This window comes from Procambarus clarkii, chromosome 12 (assembly GCF_040958095.1).
Source record: "Procambarus clarkii isolate CNS0578487 chromosome 12, FALCON_Pclarkii_2.0, whole genome shotgun sequence".
NCBI lineage: Eukaryota > Metazoa > Arthropoda > Malacostraca > Decapoda > Cambaridae > Procambarus > Procambarus clarkii.
The window spans coordinates 11,742,481-11,760,896 of record NC_091161.1 but is presented as its reverse complement, the minus strand read 5'-3'; the positions used below and the strand labels follow the sequence as shown (position 1 = coordinate 11,760,896).

The 18,416-nt window shown below is 38.7% G+C and overlaps 1 protein-coding gene across 9 annotated transcripts in view; it reads left to right on the top strand.

Annotated features, from left to right (window-relative positions):
• LOC123772896 (uncharacterized) overlaps positions 1-5,763 on the top strand; it is a 99,270-nt gene extending 93,507 nt beyond the window's left edge. For 8 of the 9 annotated variants that reach the window (XM_069323234.1, XM_069323233.1, XM_045766300.2 and 5 more), the window contains 2 exons: positions 36-186; positions 3,583-5,763. In XM_069323234.1, the coding sequence (XP_069179335.1) occupies positions 36-186; positions 3,583-3,738 (307 nt within the window). In that variant the 3' untranslated portion in view covers positions 3,739-5,763. Of the gene's footprint in view, positions 1-35; positions 187-3,563 lie in introns of all 9 variants that reach the window. The other variant, XM_069323235.1, reaches the window with a different exon arrangement.
• The last annotated feature ends 12,653 nt before the right edge of the window (positions 5,764-18,416 follow it).

Sequence of the window (18,416 nt, the reverse complement as noted above, 5' to 3'; positions counted from 1 at the left end):
AGTATGTACCCATGGTAATGAAGGATGTCTTACAGGTACCAGAAGACTGCTGGGGCTATGAGCGCCGTTGGGGAGAAGACCTCCTCGCTCTTCGGTGGTATCGGCGCCAAGTTCGGCCAGCTCAAGGAAACGCCAACATTCAAATCTTTCGAGGAGCGTGTAGGAGGCGTATATTCTGCAGCACGGGTAAATATTCGGGCATGCTTCCCGTCTTCTTCCAGGCTCTCCCAACCTTGTAGCTCTTTGATTCTTCGGAATACTTTTTTTTCCTCCAGCTTTTCACACACTCCCATAGACTTCCCTTTTCATGCTAGTTGTGACAATACGTACATATACACCCTCGTTGTGGGTGTTGTGGACTGCCTTGCACATAACTAAGAGCTACTGCAACAACATGTACAAATCAGAAGTTCAAAATACCGCCACACCACTGAGCGAACTGAAACAATAATGGACGTCCCATATAGCGAGACAAATAGTGACCTCGTTTATTTTTGCTAACATAAAAGTGGAAATGTAGGTTAGCTTAGCATTTTAAAAGTACCGAATGACCTTCTGTGGTTGATTGTTCAATAAATCCCTGAACTATATGTTTAACTGATCTCTAACCCTGTCCATGGAGGACAGAAGAAAATGTATACGTATATGCTGGTTAGCATTGTAAATGTGTGTGGCCATGTCTGTGGTAGAAAATAATAATAAAAAGAAAGTGGAAAAAAATTACCTTTTGTAAGTGGCTTCCACACAGAGGGGAGTATAATATTTAGAGCTTTCACAAACCTCATATGGGAGATTACATGGACTATGAATTTTTTCATTTCCTTATTATGCACCCCATACCCATCCCATGGGCGGTGATGGAAAGGGTTAGAGGCACAAGAAGATAGGTTCAAGAACTGAACCCCGTTGTTCATTTAGCTAAGCGAGTGACAATTCTGTGAAGCTAGCTACACAATTGTTAATACTGCATACACATGTATGTATATATATATGTACATGTACACAGATACATATACGCACAATACAGTATATTAAATCAGCTTTTTGCTATTTTATTTAAAAAAATTACCAGAAATTGGGTTGAGAATGTGTGACGAGTGTGACACAGTACAATGGTAACTTTCTGTTGCACAGAAGTGCACTTCTGACTTTGTCGTCAGTCTTGCACTGAACTTCGTACTGTTGATGATAATCTTTTAAATGACAAGTTATGAAATATAGATAACAAACTTATTTTATATTGATGTGATAAAAATAAATAGATCAAATATGAGGATTAGGTTTGCACACAAAAGAGAAACTTGTATGCACCGTGCTCCTAAGCTGTAAGTGAAGGGGGTAGAGGTACCTAGAATCAAAGTAGGAACATAAGACGTCATAATTCTAATGTAGAAAATACTAGAGACAAAGGTTGAGGAATTCACAATGGTTAAAACAGAGAAGTGTCCAAGAATGGGGGAAATAACTCTGAGACCAGCAAGAGATGGGGTGTTGTGCCTGGACTGAGACTATTAACAAGATCAAAGAGATGTAAAAATGACATTTTACAAAAGAAAATTAATAATTAAAATGCATAAGTAACATGAATAAATTACATTTTCTGATGTGATAGAGATTTAAGAAATAGAAGTTAAAATGATCATACCCAACTGAAGAAATGCAAATGGAATAAAAAGCCACATGAAAGAATCAAAATACTTGTTTACATCCAAATTCAAAACAAAACCACCAGTATTGGACCCTGAACCACAAAAAGATTCATTCAGAGGACAAAAAAATTTGGTTTCCTAAAAGAACAGTAAACTATTGTTTTTGTCCTTTAGTACCCCAATAAACAGCCTCTTCGTGAACTTGTATCCACAGCTCGGACAGTTTAACTTTATCTTCTGTGCTCACATTCATGAAGATTCACATTCGCTCCCACACTTGCTTCCCCCATTTTCCACTCTCCCTGCTTGCTGCTGTTGCTGCTGCTCTTTTTGTCCCTCTTGTCCCACCTTCCCCCTTGTTTGCTCTTATAAAATCTAGTCAAACCATGGGGTAAGGAAACTATAGGAGAAAATGCCAATCCATTATGACTTGATAGTACTGTACACGGAAGGTATCAGGTATGTGGATTTGGGGTGGGACGGGGGAGTGGAATGGTGCCCAGCCACTTGGACGGTCAGAGATTGGACGCCGACCTGTATGAAATGACTGTTCTACCGTCCAGCCCAAGTGGTTGTAGTCGACCCACAGTGAATAAAGTAAATACTGCATCATGAATGCACTGGTAACACACTTTATAATTCGGGACTGATCACTATACTTGCATAGTCCTTAAAGTCAGTTATAACAGAGTCAAAAATAGGAAAAAAAAAAAGCCCAAACATCATTTAGACAGCCTAGATGTTTGGGAGCCGGTTGGCCGAGCGGACATCACACTGGACTTGTGATCCTGTGGTCCTGGGTTAGATCCCAGGCGCCGGCGAGAATCAATGGGCAGAGTTTTTCATCCTATGCCCCCTGTTACCTAGCAGTAAAATAGGTACCTGGGTGTTAGTCAGCTGTCACGGGCTGCTTCCTGGGGGTGGAGGCCTGGTCGAAGACCGGGCCGCGGGGACACTAAAAAAAGCCCCGAAATCATCTCGATAACCACCATTTTATCTTACCAAATTTACATTAAAATGGATAAAATCTGATAAAACCTAGTTACACATTTTTTGCTATATCGTAATATTATAAAAAAAATCGAACACCTCATGCTGGATGTTATTGAATGATTCCAAGAAAGTGGTATATTGAGCTGGTATTTCAGGAACTCCTTGGTATGTACAGCTTCTTGAATGTCCTGACTTCTGGGACGAGCGTGTGTCTTGCTTTCCGACCGTCCCTCGCGGTCGCTTGTCCCTCAATAGAATTCTTGGTGACTCGAATACTTTTGATATCGTTCGCCTTATGCGTTTTTGTTCTCGTATTGGCATCCTTGGTGATATTTAGCGCCCTCTGATTATTCCGCACATTTGATGGTGCTACACAGCCTTCCGGGTTTGGTGCCTTCTTTTGATAATTACTTACTTAGTGTGTACAATATATATCAGATACATTAATCCATCATTAAGCAGGAGTTAATGTATAGTAGTATACATTGGCAGTAGAATACATAATAGTATACATTATAGGGGTAAGTAGTGCCTTTTTTTGCCTGAAACGGTATTATTGAGACAAAGTTTACCCTGCACGCATGGTTGTAATGTAAATGTAAAATACAGTGCTTGAACATTTTACTTCAAAAATTGTTTTTTTTGTGTGCACACTGTTTTTAACTTAAAACTGAACTACTGTTTAACTACTACATATGTTGCTGTCCAGAATGCCATTCTTAAATTGACCTGTCAAAATAAGAGTTGCTGCTCACTCTCATAATTAATCTCGAGTGAATTTTAGACAAATCATTAAATACAGTTTAATCAAACTATATGATTTAGTTGCATTATTCACTGTTAGAAATGGTATTAGATTTTTTATACAGTTAAATTACTCTATTTTGTTATACAGTATATTTTATGAGTCGCATTTAATAGTCGGTAATAAATCTTCAAGACTCGTATGGGAGGCTCTGGCTCCAACTCGACTCAAGACTTTGAGGAGGCTTTGAAGGAAGCTGAAGGTGAAAAGGCAGCCCTGGAAGCAGCCAACGGTGGCACCGTACAATCCACTACACCCGGAACTGAAGTTAGCCAGCCGGCTGCATCTTAAAGGACCTACCCTTACTGCCACCTCCACTACCACCTGCACTCTGCCACCCACTGCACTCCATCACCACAATAACTCGAGTTTATAACATTTTCTAGCTACAGTGGCTCCCTTAGTCCTTTGATAGCCCTCATCATTCTCTAATACAGTAAATATTTTATTTTTCAGAATAGTTTTATGAAATTTAATGCTAGTGGATTTTGCGAGTTTAATGAAATATTTTTACTAGATACGAATGTCTGATTTTGGGTGTCCACGTGGCAGCACTTTATAGTGTGCTCTAACTTCCACTCTTGGGGCGCCATGTCTGACTGTGGACGAGACTTTAGGTCGCCCATCGAACAAAGCTTTGAGAGGTTAGGGCATAATTATTTTCAAAGAAACAAGCTTTCTGATAATAGATTATAATTTTATTCCTAAGCATTGTATACTGGATATTCATAGTCAATATTGGCTGTTGGGTGTTTCAGAGATGACATTTAATTCAGACCGACTGACTGACTGATTGCAGAGTTGTGGTTTGAGCTCTGTAAAGTTATTTATAGCAAAAGTTTAATTGCCTCTTTTTAGCATCATGTTTAAATCTTGTGTATAATACTATAGTATATATATTGGCATCACATTCTTTAATATAATGCATATTGGTATTCTAAAAAGTATTTTGTAAAATGAGCCAATTCCTTTCTTGGATATAGAATAATTTGTTATTAAGGCATGTTTGTGTTGAATATCTGCAGTCATAAGGATATTTCTACATTATGGTGCATTCTCTACGTGAATAAAGGTGTAGGTGGTTTAGGTATTATTCATAGGCTGCCTTGTTATAATGCTGTAGCACTGAGTGAAAATTGTTAAATCAAGGTCAGAGTATTTAAGTTATTTGATATCGAGATAAGCTTCATATAATTTAAGCAGATAAGTTGGCATTAGAATGTTGTGTGTTATTCATATCATAGGAATATTGATAAAGTATAAATGTTAAAGGAGATGTGAGGATTATGGATATGCCCCTGTAATCTCCAGTGATGATAATTATTGGATAGTGTGAACATTATATCGTAGGTTCTCGACTACTTTTCCAGGAACGTAATGATTTGAATTTTATAGTGGGATACTGTATAGATGAATTATATTCTTTATACTTTAATATGTTTTAACCTTTAAAAATTCCCACATTAATTTTTCAGTGTGTTGATCTGTATATGTAATTATGTGAATGATCTGCTGCACTAGGTTTAAGCGTGATGCATTAATTTTGAGATGGGGTGATCTTTCCTCTTGTGGCTTGGTCAAACAATATCAATAGTCTACTTTTTTGTCTATGAAATAAAAATACAAACTTTGAGGTGCAATACAACAGTGTATGGCTATGAAGGAGTGCTGTGTAATCCTTCCACTGTATATAGAGGATGTAAAGAGCTACTTACGTCCATACACTGACGGCATTTCCAAGTGTTTACGTCACTTCCTTTTGTAGGCATAAAAGTCGACTTTTCTTGGTGTTGTACCATACATGAGGTGTTCCCAGGGAGTCTTTTTGAAAACTTTGTAGTTGAATACCATAAATGAGTAATCCTCAACAGTATAACTCTGTGACATTCCCATGATAGATTGTAGTGAAGACTCCAGGTCTGCATGAGATTACCTTGTAGAATGATGAATTATAATTAGAATGATGAATTCTAATGTTTGCCTTCATTGTTGGGTAATTGCATATGTAAACCCAAGTAAATGATTATTTTTATCATAAACAAAATAATTGTCCAGTTAAGGTACAGAAAGTTTTCCTTTTAGACTAATACGTACTGTACTGGGTTATTTTAGTTGTTTGGCTATGTTTTCTATTAGGGTGCGGACACTTACCAACTGTTTGTGTAAGTTGGCAGTGACGTGCAGGTCAGTTTTAAGTGGTCATGTGGGCCTGGAGTTGCCATGTCATGTATTGCTTGTGGATGTAGGGGAACAAGAGATGGTTGTTGTTTTTGCTGTTGTATTCCCAGTTATTTGAAATGTAGTTATACACTAAAATATTGGTTTTATTTTCATGGTGTCCTCTACAAGTTGTCAAAGGAAAAATTGGTACTGTAATATACATTTCTTTTGAAGTTGTCAAAATTTATCTTTGACAAAATTGATCTTAAGTGAAAATATGCACAACTTTTTAGATGAAAATCTAATTTTATGAAATCTAATTATATTCCACAGTTTGCCCATTTTTATGCAGATCCAGAACATCGGTGAATAAACTGTAACTGTAATGAAAACAGTGGTAAAGCTCGTCAGGTTATGAAGCTGCTGGTAATAAGATGAAACTGTGATGATGTAAGGGCGAAGAGGGAGAACGGCCTGTTGACATAGCTTGGGTGTAGGGGGGAGTTGTGTAAAAGCCTGGTTTGTGCCTCGGAGAGGCTACGGGATCCAGTAAGTTCAGTAGAACTTCGGTTTCAACCCTTTTAACCCTGTCGTAGCTCAATCGATTAAGGCAGTGTCTGGGATGCTCCCGGACGCAGGTTCGAATCCTCATCACGGCCCTTGTGGATTTGTTCATGAAACTGGTAAAGCTGCAATGTTGTCAGTAGTAATGGACGTATACTACATGCTGAAAATAAAGTGAAGTAAACCAAAACCTTTGATACACCAAAACATAAAAGTTGGCAAACAAAAGCATTATATATGTGTACAGTAGAAGGTTTCAGGGTAAACTTGAAAGTATTGTACCGTGACTTTACTTGGATGGGGGTCCTGGAGTTCCTCCACTCCCCAACCCTGGCCCAGGAAAAGGCTCGACTTGAGAGCTTGGTCCAACAGGTTGTTGCTTGGAGTGGCCCCACAGGCTCGCATATCCACCACAAACCAGTTGATGCGGCACTTCTTGAAGAAAGCCATCTAGTTTTCTCTTGAAGCTTTCCACAGTTGTTCCAGCAATATTTCTCATACTTGTTGGGAGGACGTTGTACAACTGCAGACCTTTGATGTTTATACTGTGTTCTCTGATTGTGCCTATGGCGCATCTGCTCTTCACAGGTTCTATTCTGCATTTTCTTCCATAACATTCACTCCAGTATGTTCCACGTGTATATTATTTGGTATATCTCTCGTCTCCTTTCTAGTGAGTACATTTGGAGAGCTTTGAGATGATCCCAATAATTTAGGTGTTTTATCACATCTATGTATGCCATATATGTTCTCTGCATTCCCTCTATTTCAGCAATCTCCCCTGCTCTGAAGGGGAAAGAGTACCGAGCAGTACTCAAGATGGGACAGTACAAATGATTTAAATAGTACAACCATTGTGATGGAATCCGTGCATTTGAAAGTTCTCGTAATCCATCCTATCATTTTTCTGGCTGATGCAATATTTGCCTGGTTATGCTCCTTAAACGTTAGGTAGTTGGACATCATTATTCCTAAATCCTTTACATGCTGCTTTCCTACTATGGGCAGATTTGTTTTGTACCCTGTATTATGTTTAACATCCTCATTTTTACCACACTGGAGTACAGTACCTGGAATTTATCACTGTTAAACATCATGTTATTTTCTGCTGCTCAATAAAAACTTCATTTATGTGTGCTTGTAGTTTTTCAATGTCTTCAGCAGAGGTAATTTAGATGCTGATTTTTTTGTCTGTAACGGATGATACGAAGCTGTGACTTGAATTTTTTTGTCTATCTGATATGAGAATAAGGAAAAGCACTGGTGCAAGGGCTGTACCCTGATCTGGTATGGTTGGCACCATACCAGATCTTTTAACTGCACTTGGGCTCGATTTTACATGGGTTGACCGTTACTGTGTTTTGTTAGACAGAAAATAGAGTATCCACTGTCCTATTTTACCAGTTATTCCCATTGACCTCAATTTGTGTGTTATCACTCCATGGTCACATTTATCAAATGCCTTTGCAAAGTCCGTGTATACCACATCTCCATTGTTTTTCTTCTAATGTCTCGGTGACTTTGTCATAGTGATCAAGTAGCTGTGAGAGGCATGATCTCGCTCTAAATCCATGTTGTCCTGGGTTGTGGAGGTCATTGGTGTCCGTGAAGCTTGTGATCTGACTCCTGATCTCACACTCAAATACTTTTATTATGTTGGACGTTAGTGCAACTGGTCTATATAATTCTTTGCCAAAGCAAAGAGTGCATGTATCAACGTGGATACAATGTCAATAAAGATACGTGCATGAGGATACACTGCATATAACCACCATAGCCTGGTTTGTCTGGCACTTCTTGAAAACCTATCACGTTTTCTCTTGAAAACGTTCACCCTTTGATCCGACAATATTTCCTATACTTGCTGAGAGGGTGTTGAACAACTGTGGACCTTTGTGTTCATGTAGTGTTCCCAAATTATGCCTGTCATCTGTTCTTCACTGGCTCTATTCTGCCAGTCCATATTCCTCACTTCAGTATGTTTTATTTTACTGTGTAAATTTGGGACCTGGCCCTCCAATATTTTCCATGTATATATTATTTGATATCCCCCCCCCCCATCTCCTTTTTGGAGGAGCTTTCAAGACAGATGATCCCAATAATTTAGGTGCTTTATCATATCTGTATGGTGTATGTTCTCTGTATTCCCTCAACTTGAGCAATCACTCCTGCTCTGGAGGAGGAAGTCTATCAGTACTTGAGACAGGAATGAATTTGAATAGTACGACCATTGTGATGGTATACCTGGATCCCATCACAATGGTTCTCAAAATCTATACAGTACTATCATATTTCTGGCTGATGCTATATTTGCTTGGTTATGCTTCTTAAACATTAGGTTGTCAGACATCATTATTCCCAGATCCTTTACATTTTGCTTTTCTACTATGGGCAGATTTGATTGCATTTTGTACCCTGCATATTGTTTTAAGATAATAATTTTTACTATACCACCGTACCGGGAATTTATCACTGTTAAGTAATTGTCAAAAAAAACTTTAATAATATCTGCATGTAGTTTTTCAATGTCTTCAACAGAAGTAATTTCCATGCTGATTTTTGTCTGCAAAAGATATGAAGATGTGACTTGTATTTTTTTCTCCGATATATGAGAATAAGGAAAAGCAGTGGTGGCTGCTTAGTTTGACTGTGCCCTGAGGTACACAGATTTTCACTGTACTTGGCCTGTTTTATTTGATTAACTGTTACTCGTTGCATTTTGTTTCACAGAAAAGTGAATATCCATTGTCTTACTTATCCCAGAAAATGAGGTCAATGGGAATATCACTCCATGGTCACAATTATCAAATACCTTTCACAAGTCTGTGTATACCACATCTACATTCTGTGTTTCTTCTAATTTCTCGGTGATTTTGTCAGAGGTTGAGTAGCTGCGAGAGAGAGGATCTTCCAGCTCTAAATCCATGTTGGCCTGGGTTGTGGTCATCGTTGGTATCTATAAAACTGGAGATCTGACCCCTGATCACTCTCGAAGCAGAATATGCAATGCTGGGGAAGTAGATATGTGGAACAGATGGTGTACCATTTACTTACAATGATAAGGACAGCAGAGGAATAAATATTCAACTGACAAAGGTAATATCATTCAGGATTAAGAAAGTAGGTTAGAATTAGGGGTTGCAGCAAAAGCTGGAGGTAAAAAGAGAGGATAAATGCAGAATTTACTCCTTTCACACTCCACTGCTAGTGATAGAAATTTTTTAATTTTTCCTTATCATGGAACCCACTTTAAGAAGATCAGAAAATTTTTATTTTTGTGCACCTGGAGATGACTAGCTATAAAGGTGCACAGTTTATGGGTACTTGGACCTTGAACATCCTTGGCTCTGTCGCACAATTGAAGGGTTAATCTGTTTAATGAGGGTGTTTCAAAGGGCACAATTTATTTATAGCTGGAGTGAGTAACTATTTTGCGGGATGGCGCATCACAGCTATATATGGTTCGGAGTACTGCACAAGATTTAAGTCCCGCGGCTACACGGAGTTCACATTGGCTTCCTCAGGACTCGTGTAAACAGACACCAGTTAAAAAAAAAAAAAAATCATGGGCAACATTCCTGGGTGTGAGAGCCTCGGTACTGAGTGAATAACCAAGGCTGGCACACGCAGCATGAGCTAACAGCACTGCTGTTCAGCTTGTAACCACAGCATCACCAAAAAAATGTCAAAATATATATATATATGCATCTGATAATATTTAGCCATGATAGTATTACAGAAGAGCCTGACTGATAAAGGCTGTGTACAATGTTGGCTGACTGATAAAGGTTGTGAACATTGTACACAGTCAATGTACATTGGCTGTGTACAATGTTCAGATACCAGTAAACACAATGCTGTTAAAGATGTTCACAGCATTAGCTACAGCACACTGCCATTGTTTCGTCCATCTAAGAAGGCTCAAACGCCTTCTCATGTTCCTTTACAAAATAAATTCGAGGAAAATTATTCATTTACAGGATTTAATGACCAGGATTCTGATAATAACAGGATTGTGGTGAGAAATAGTGATGTGCGTAGTATGATGGGAGGAGTACAGTAATTATGGTGAGGGAGAGGTGGTGTCATCTGCTGACTCTGTGGCAACCTGTTATAGTCTAGACTCACCATACCAGCTCAGCGGTTCGCTATGGTGAACACGAATGTAGATGCTTATTAAATGTGTGTGTGTGTGTAGTATAATAACAGCAAAAGGAGTATGCTTGCAGGCTGCGAGCAGCCGCGTCAAACAGCCTGGTTGACCAGTCCAGCAAAGAGGCAGCCTGGTCGATGACCAGGCAGGGGGACGCTTGGCCCCAGAAACACCTCAAGGTAACCTCAAGGTAACTAAGGTATGTTGGGAGGAGCCATTTTGGCGAGGGAGGCAGGTAGCATCGTCTGCTGGCTGCTGTGTGACTTGTCATGTAGTGTATGGTGGCCACTATGCTGTTTGGACACCATTGGCGAGTTGTACAGATGTGGTGAATAAAACATGTAGATACTTGTATATAATATGTATATAGTGTAATAAAGCCACAAGCAATATTGTGGGAGGAGGAATATTGGCGAGTAAAATGCTGAGGGAGGGAGGGTTGGCTGGGTGTGGCAGCTTAATCTTGTTGTTTCGACTCACCATACCAACTTAGTGGTTCACTATGGTGAAGAAAATGTGCAGATTCTTAAATATGTGTGTATATAGAGTAATAACAGCAAAATTATTTTTGTATTATGAACATGATCTTCTTGAGGTTATCTTGAGATGATTTCGGGGCTTTTTAGTGTCCCCGCGGCCCGGTCGTTGACCAGGCCTCCATCCCCAGGAAGCAGCCCGTGACAGCTGACTAACACCCAGGTACCTATTTTACTGCTAGGTAACAGGGTCATAGGGTGAAAGAAACTCTGCCCATTGTTTCTCGCCGGCGTCTGGGATCGAACCCAGGATCACAAGTCCAGCGTGCTGTCCGCTCGGCCCCCATGATCATTGAAACATTAATATGCACACTGTACTTTTGAGTATAGCAATGGTTCGCACATTTTATAAATATATCACACTACACACTATTAAATAATACTGCAAAAAATAAATCGCGTTGAAATAATTGGGTAATATCTTTGTGGCAACTCCCACCTGACAGCGTGGGTGGAGAAGACCAGCGCAGGATGCTTACTCTGTCGGCACCTCAATTTTGCCAGACTTCCTCACCCTATTGCGGCCAAAATATGTCGCTTACGATTTTACTATAATTTTTCCTATGATCAGGAAATACATTTTAACAATCTTGGTAGAAAACTTTTTTTTTTCTCTTGCGCCTGGCAATGTTGCAGGTTATAATCACAAGCGCTGCTCAGGGGTTATGGACCTGCCCAAAATGCCATCAGTGTTAGGTATTCTTACAAAGCCACTGTTATGTACTCTCACAAACCCAATGTATTTCTTGTATATAAATAAATGACAATATGATACTGTGCCATATGCTAAACTATTAGCCTCGTAAAACACATGTAGTTCAATGTAGAAATTGAATTCTACAGTATTTCAGGGAAAGTTAATTTTTTCTGTAGAACTTTGTCCATCAACTATATATTCCTCCAAGCAGTAGTGTTGGACCTGTTGACCCTGGGAGTCCCCAAACCCAATCAATCCTACACTACACATGGGGCCCCAAATGGTCAGCTGCACAGTTAGAGAAAAAAAAATGAGGGCTAGTGGCTATATTTTTTATTTAATCGGTTTGCCCTGTTTATTGGACTGTCACAATCACCTGGCCAGAAATTCTATGGAAACTCTCCATTGTTAGGATCTATTTGAATTGCATTTTTATTCACCATTGGGCTTAGACTTGCATACATGGCTAAATTCATGTTTGAGCCTTATCACTTGACACTTTTTTAGAAGAAAGCACGCCATATATGGATGCGAAATAATTATTACTTTAAGGGTTAATCTAACAGATAAGGTAAGATTAAAAATAAGTACAATGTAGCAAAATTTGAGTTCAAGATAACCACATTATAACTTGACAGAAATGACTACACTTATGAAGTTGTATATCTTAAGCACTAATATTGGAGTGGGAAGCACAAGGTAGGAAATTATGGGGATGAAAGAGTACTTTTTTGGTTTTACTTTTGAATAAGGTATAGGTTGAATTTTTTTTTAATTCAGTTGGGAAATGAGTTCCATAGATTGGGTCCTTTTAGTTGCATGAAATGTTGGTACAAGTTTAGTTTGATCTTGAGGATATCGGAGATCTTTTTCTGGTGTGGTGCTCGTGGGTTCTATTATGTCGATCAAGGAAGAGTTTCCGATCAGGATTTTAGCATTTAGGAATAAGATTTTGTATATGTAAATAGCGCAAGAAAATGTGTGGAGTGAGTGTGTTTAGCATGTTTAGGGAATTAGAGGGGTTGTATGTTGTCTGAAGACAGTTTATACTTCTGATAGATTTTTGCTGGGTGATGATGGGCTTCAGGTAATTTGCAGTGGTTGAACCCCATGCATAGATACTGTATGTAGGATAGGGATATATTAGTTAGTAGTATAATGAGAGCAGGGTGGGGAACATACTGATTTTAGAGAGTATACCAAGAGTTTGAGATTCTTGGGCTGTATGTGGGTGCTGATGTTTAGTATTTTGTCTATGTATAGGCATGGGCAAATCCAATCCTACGATCGACGTCACCCCTAAATAAACATATGTATAGGCCAAGGAACTTTCCATCACTTCTAATGCTAATGTTAACATTGTCTCTCTGAAGTTAAATTTGGTTTGATGATTTACTTCCAAATAAACTGTAGTAGGTCTTTTCTACGTTCAGTGCGAGTTTGTTATTCGACAACCCCCTTTTTTCATCTTGCCTGCAGTTCTGAATGGCATTGTAACTGGCCAAGTTGTATACTTGGGCACAGTCTTTACTTAGCCATGTTTCTGTTAAAATAATGAATGATTGTTTATTACCTAGTAGAGCACTTATGTCAAAACGTTTATTTAGTGACCCGACATTTTGGTTGAATACTGATAGGCTATGTTATTCTGGAGTTTGTTTTTTAAGCATGGTTTGCTGTGTTGTAACTGCAGTAGTGATGATCAATGTGCTGGTTATTGTAGACATGTGATAGCAGATTTCATTTGGGGCCAATGTCAGTGTGCATGCAGTGAGAATGAAGAACGCTGTTTAAGGATATTCAGATTAGAATATGAGGGAGGTGTGTGTAGCAAAAGTGTAAAAGTTGGATAATTGCCTACAATATTAAAGCAAAAATATTGTTGGATAGTACTGTATGTAAATTTAAATATAATTATATAATATAAAAATCAGACACTGATAACTACAGTGTGAATGTATAACTCCTGGGTTTATTAATTATATAAGTAAAACCGGGGAGGATTTACTGGGTGCCAAACCTAAACTGTAGCCTCTATTCATCCAACAGTAAAATGGGTACCCGGTTGTTAAACGATTTGGCGGATCGTATTCCGGGGAAAATTAGGATTAAGGACTTGCCTGAAACGTTATGCGTGCTAGTGGCTGTACAAGAATGTAAGAACTTGTGTGTGTATTGTATGTAATGTTTGTATGTGTTGTGTGTGTATACATGCATGTATGTTTATATATATATATATATATATATATATATATACATGCATACATATGCAGAATAACCACATGTGAAAACTAAGGAATGCTTAACACGTTTTCGGTTAATTTACCTTCATCAGAGCAAAGTAGAATCATTCTACTTTGCTCTGATGAAGGTGCATTAGCCGAAAACACGTTAAGCATTCCTTATTTTTCACATGTGGTTATTCTGCATCAGTGTTTTTGTGATTAATGGAGTAAGTATAATAGGCAAATATAAGTAACACTAGAAATGGACTGTAAATGGTTGGATAAGAAATATAAAAATTCAAAGCGCAAGAATAACGGTAAAAAAAAATAAAAAAATACAGTTGAGATCAATTAGGTTAATGAATTATAGAAAAAAGTATTAGACAATAATAAATAACAAAATATATAAACAAATTATACTTTTGAATGGCAATTAATGATTACAATGTAACAAAAAACTTTCAGCAGAATACTAAAACTAGGAGCATTTACAATAATTTTAATTATAAAAATAACAAACTAAATTGAGGTTCACACCACAACCCAGACACACTAAATATTGTACTATTGTTAATAACAATCTATAAGAAAAGAAGTCCACTCATGTATGTCTATTAACAAACTCACTAAACATAGAAAAGAACTACTACAGTTTATTTGGAAGTAAATCAAAAAAGCAAATTCAACTTCAGATAGACAATGTTAACATAAGCAATTGATGGAAAGTTCCTTGCCTTATACATAGACAAGAGACTAAACTTCAGCACCCACATACAAAACACAGCAAAATAAAAAGTTTCAAAACTGTCAGTATACTCAAATTATATATTATGTTCACCACTCTGCTCTCCTCTCATTGTACTACTAGCTATCTATCCCTGTCTTACATACAGTCTATGTACATGGGGGGGGGGGGTGTTTATCCATTGCAAATTACCTCAAGCCCATCATCACCCAGCAAAAATCTACTATAAGATCTGTAACAGAATCAGTCTTCAGACAACACACAGCCCCTCAGTTTAGATCTCTAAACATGCTAAACATACACTGACTCCACACATTCTCTTGTACTATTTGCATGTATAAAACCTTGTTCGTAAATGCTAATCCTGAGCTGAAACGTTTCCTTGATGTAATATAACCCCATGAACACCACACCAGGAATAAATATATTTGATATCCCCAGTCAGGCTAAATCTGTACAAGCACTCAGTCAGGCTAAATCTGTACAAGCACTCCATGCAAATAAAAGGACCCAGTCTATGGAACTCGCTCCCAAATGACTATATAAATTTATTTATATTGTAGTTAATATTGTAAATCAAACTTCACTATAATACTATGTTAAACTCAAATTCTATTGCAATGTATCTATTAATCCTTTCCTTCTTATCAGATTAGGGACCTGCTTGAGACAGTGGGGGTGTTAGTGGCTTTACACGTATGTAAGAAGGCTTTACACGTATGTAAGAAGGCTTTACACGTATGTAAGAAGGCTTTACACGTATGTAAGAAGGCTTTACAAGTATGTAAGAAGGCTTTACAAGTATGTAAGAAGGCTTTACAAGTATGTAAGAAGGCTTTACAAGTATGTAAGAAGGCTTTAGACGTATGTAAGAAGGCTTTAGACGTATGTAAGAAGGCTTTAGACGTATGTAAGAAGGCTTTACACGTATGTAAGAAGGCTTTACACGTATGTAAGAAGGCTTTACAAGTATGTAAGAAGGCTTTACAAGTATGTAAGAAGGCTTTACATGTAAGAAGGCTTTACAAGTATGTAAGAAGGCTTTACAAGTATGTAAGAAGGCTTTACAAGTATGTAAGAAGGCTTTAGACGTATGTAAGAAGGCTTTACACGTATGTAAGAAGGCTTTACACGTATGTAAGAAGGCTTTAGACGTATGTAAGAAGGCTTTACACGTATGTAAGAAGGCTTTACAAGTATGAAAGAAAATGTTATGTACTCTTTCAACAAAATCGGTATCTTCTCTCATATCAATAAATACATTCATACAGTATAGTAAAAAATGCAAAAATAATAGGAAGTAATGAACTAAAATTTAATCAAACCAGGATAAAAATGATAAAATTAAGAAAACTAAAGAATAAATTAAGAAAAAATTTAAACAATTAGCTAGGAACAAGCCAACTAGATCTAGGAACAATTACAGTAAAAAATCAAATTATAAAAATAATCACGGCAAGATTAAAAATGGAACCAAACTGACATCTTTGTGACATTGATATTGGACCTGTTGCAACCCGTTCTCACACGTGCTTAGTCAATATTGGCTTATTTAATGAGTGTATATGTGACATACTAATTGATTGTAAATATTTTAGTTTACCTTGAAAAGCTTCATAGAAAACACCGACCTCACCTAACCTTCTTCGTATGTTAAGATAAACATCTTATTGCTTCGTAATTACAATTGTTATTTAACCAATACCGTTTATAGGTTAAGTAATAATTGTAATTATGAAGCAATAAGATGCTTATCTTAACATGCTAAGAAGGTTAGGTGAGGTCGGTGTTTTCTATGAAGCTTTTCAAGGTAAACTAAAATATTCACAATAAATTAGTATGTCACATATGCACTTATTAAATAAGCCAATATTGACTATAAACAAGTGCGAGAACGGGTTACACCCAAGGAGATATATGCACCTGGTGTCGTGACAATACGGACCGTTGAATAGGAACGCCAAACGGCAGTATCAAAGTTCGAACGAAATCAGCGAGTCGTGTGTCAGTCCTCCAAACATAGACACAAAAGTGACTCCATGCACTCGCCAAACCCCAGCTGTTTATGCAAGTAACTGCTTCGTGAATCTGGCCCAGGTGTGCTGAGTGACGTCTGGTGGTGGTCTAGGTTGACCCCAGGTGACCTAGTGTGGTGGTGCTGGCCGGTGGTGGTGGTGGTTGTGGCTGAGGTGGTCGGTACTGCTCTAGTAGTCACGGCTATGTTTGTGTTTGTAGTTATATAATTGTGTTTGCGGGGGTTGAGCTCTGGCTCTTTGGTCCCGCCTCTCAATTGTCAATCAACTGGTGTATAGGTTCCTGAGCCTATTGGGCTCTATCATATTTACACTTGAAATTGTGTATGGAGTCAGCCTCCACCACATCACTGTCTAATGCATTCCACCTGTTAACTACTGACACTGAAAAAGTTCTTTCTAATATCTCTGTGGCTCATTTGGGTACTCAGCTTCCACCTGTGTCCCCTTGTTCGCGTCCCACCAGTGTTGAATAGTTCATCCTTGTTTACCCGGTCGATTCCCGATTGTGTGTGTGTGTGTGTGTGTGTGTGTGTGTGTGTGTGTGTGTGTGTACTCTCCTAGTTGTGTTTGCGGGGGTTGAGCTCTGGCTCTTTGGTCCCGCCTATCAACTGTCAATCAACTGGTGTACAGGTTCCTGAGCCTATTGGGCTCTATCATATCTACACTTGGAACTGTGTATGGAGTCAGCCTCCACCACATCACTTCCTAATGCATTCCATTTGTCAACCACTCTGACACTAAAAAAGTTCTTTCTAATATCTCGCTGGTCGTGTTAGCTCTTCAACAATCACTTGAAGACTTGCCTTATCTGAGATCATATATAAGCAAGGAACATCCACGCAGATTAACCTTATCTAATGATTTCTTAGTTGTACAATTGTTTATATTTTGTTTTATTAATATACTTTAGTACACCTTTAGTACTTTAGTTTAGTATACTTTAGTAGGGGGCCTCGTAGCCTGGTGGATAGCGCGCAGGACTCGTAATTCTGTGGCGCGGGTTCGATTCCCGCACGAGGCAGAAACAAATGGGCAAAGTTTCTTTCACCCTGAATGCCCCTGTTACCTAGCAGTAAATAGGTACCTGGGAGTTAGTCAGCTGTCACGGGCTGCTTCCTGGGGGTGGAGGCCTGGTCGAGGACCGGGCCGCGGGGACACTAAAAGCCCCGAAATCATCTCAAGATAACCTCAAGATAACCACCTGCATTTATGGAGGCACCTAGACACAATAACAGTCATACTATGTAATATAGTTTTGTGATACTAAGGTACCTGGTCATTTATGGAGGCACCTTAGGCTATATGAATGGTTACATTGTCTCAAGAATAGGCTGTGTCATGGTAGAAAATAGTCATCTAGCAAATAATTTGCTGCAGACTATGATTCCTTGCTATGACTGACCATCCTTCCGTACAATGATGATAACTTCTCGTACAAAGATTTCGTATGGAAATGCAGACGATTAGTAATCTGTTAGTGGTGGGAAAATGTCTAAGCTTTCATTTAGGCTCGGATACTTTTGATATCGTTCGCCTTATGCGTTTTTGTTCTGGTATTGGCATCCTTGGTGATATTTAGCGCCCTCTGGTTATCCCGCACATTTGATGGTGCTTGAGGTTATCTTGAGATGATTTCGGGGCTTTAGTGTCCCCGCAGCCCGGTCCGCGACCAGGCCTCCACCCCCAGGAAGCAGCCCGTGACAGCTGACTAACACCCAGGTACCTATTTACTGCTAGGTAACAGGGGCATAGGGTGAAAGAAACTCTGCCCATTGTTTCTCGACGGCGCCCGGGATCGAACCCGGGACCACAGAATCACAAGTCCAGCGTGCTGTCCGCTCGGCCGACCGGCT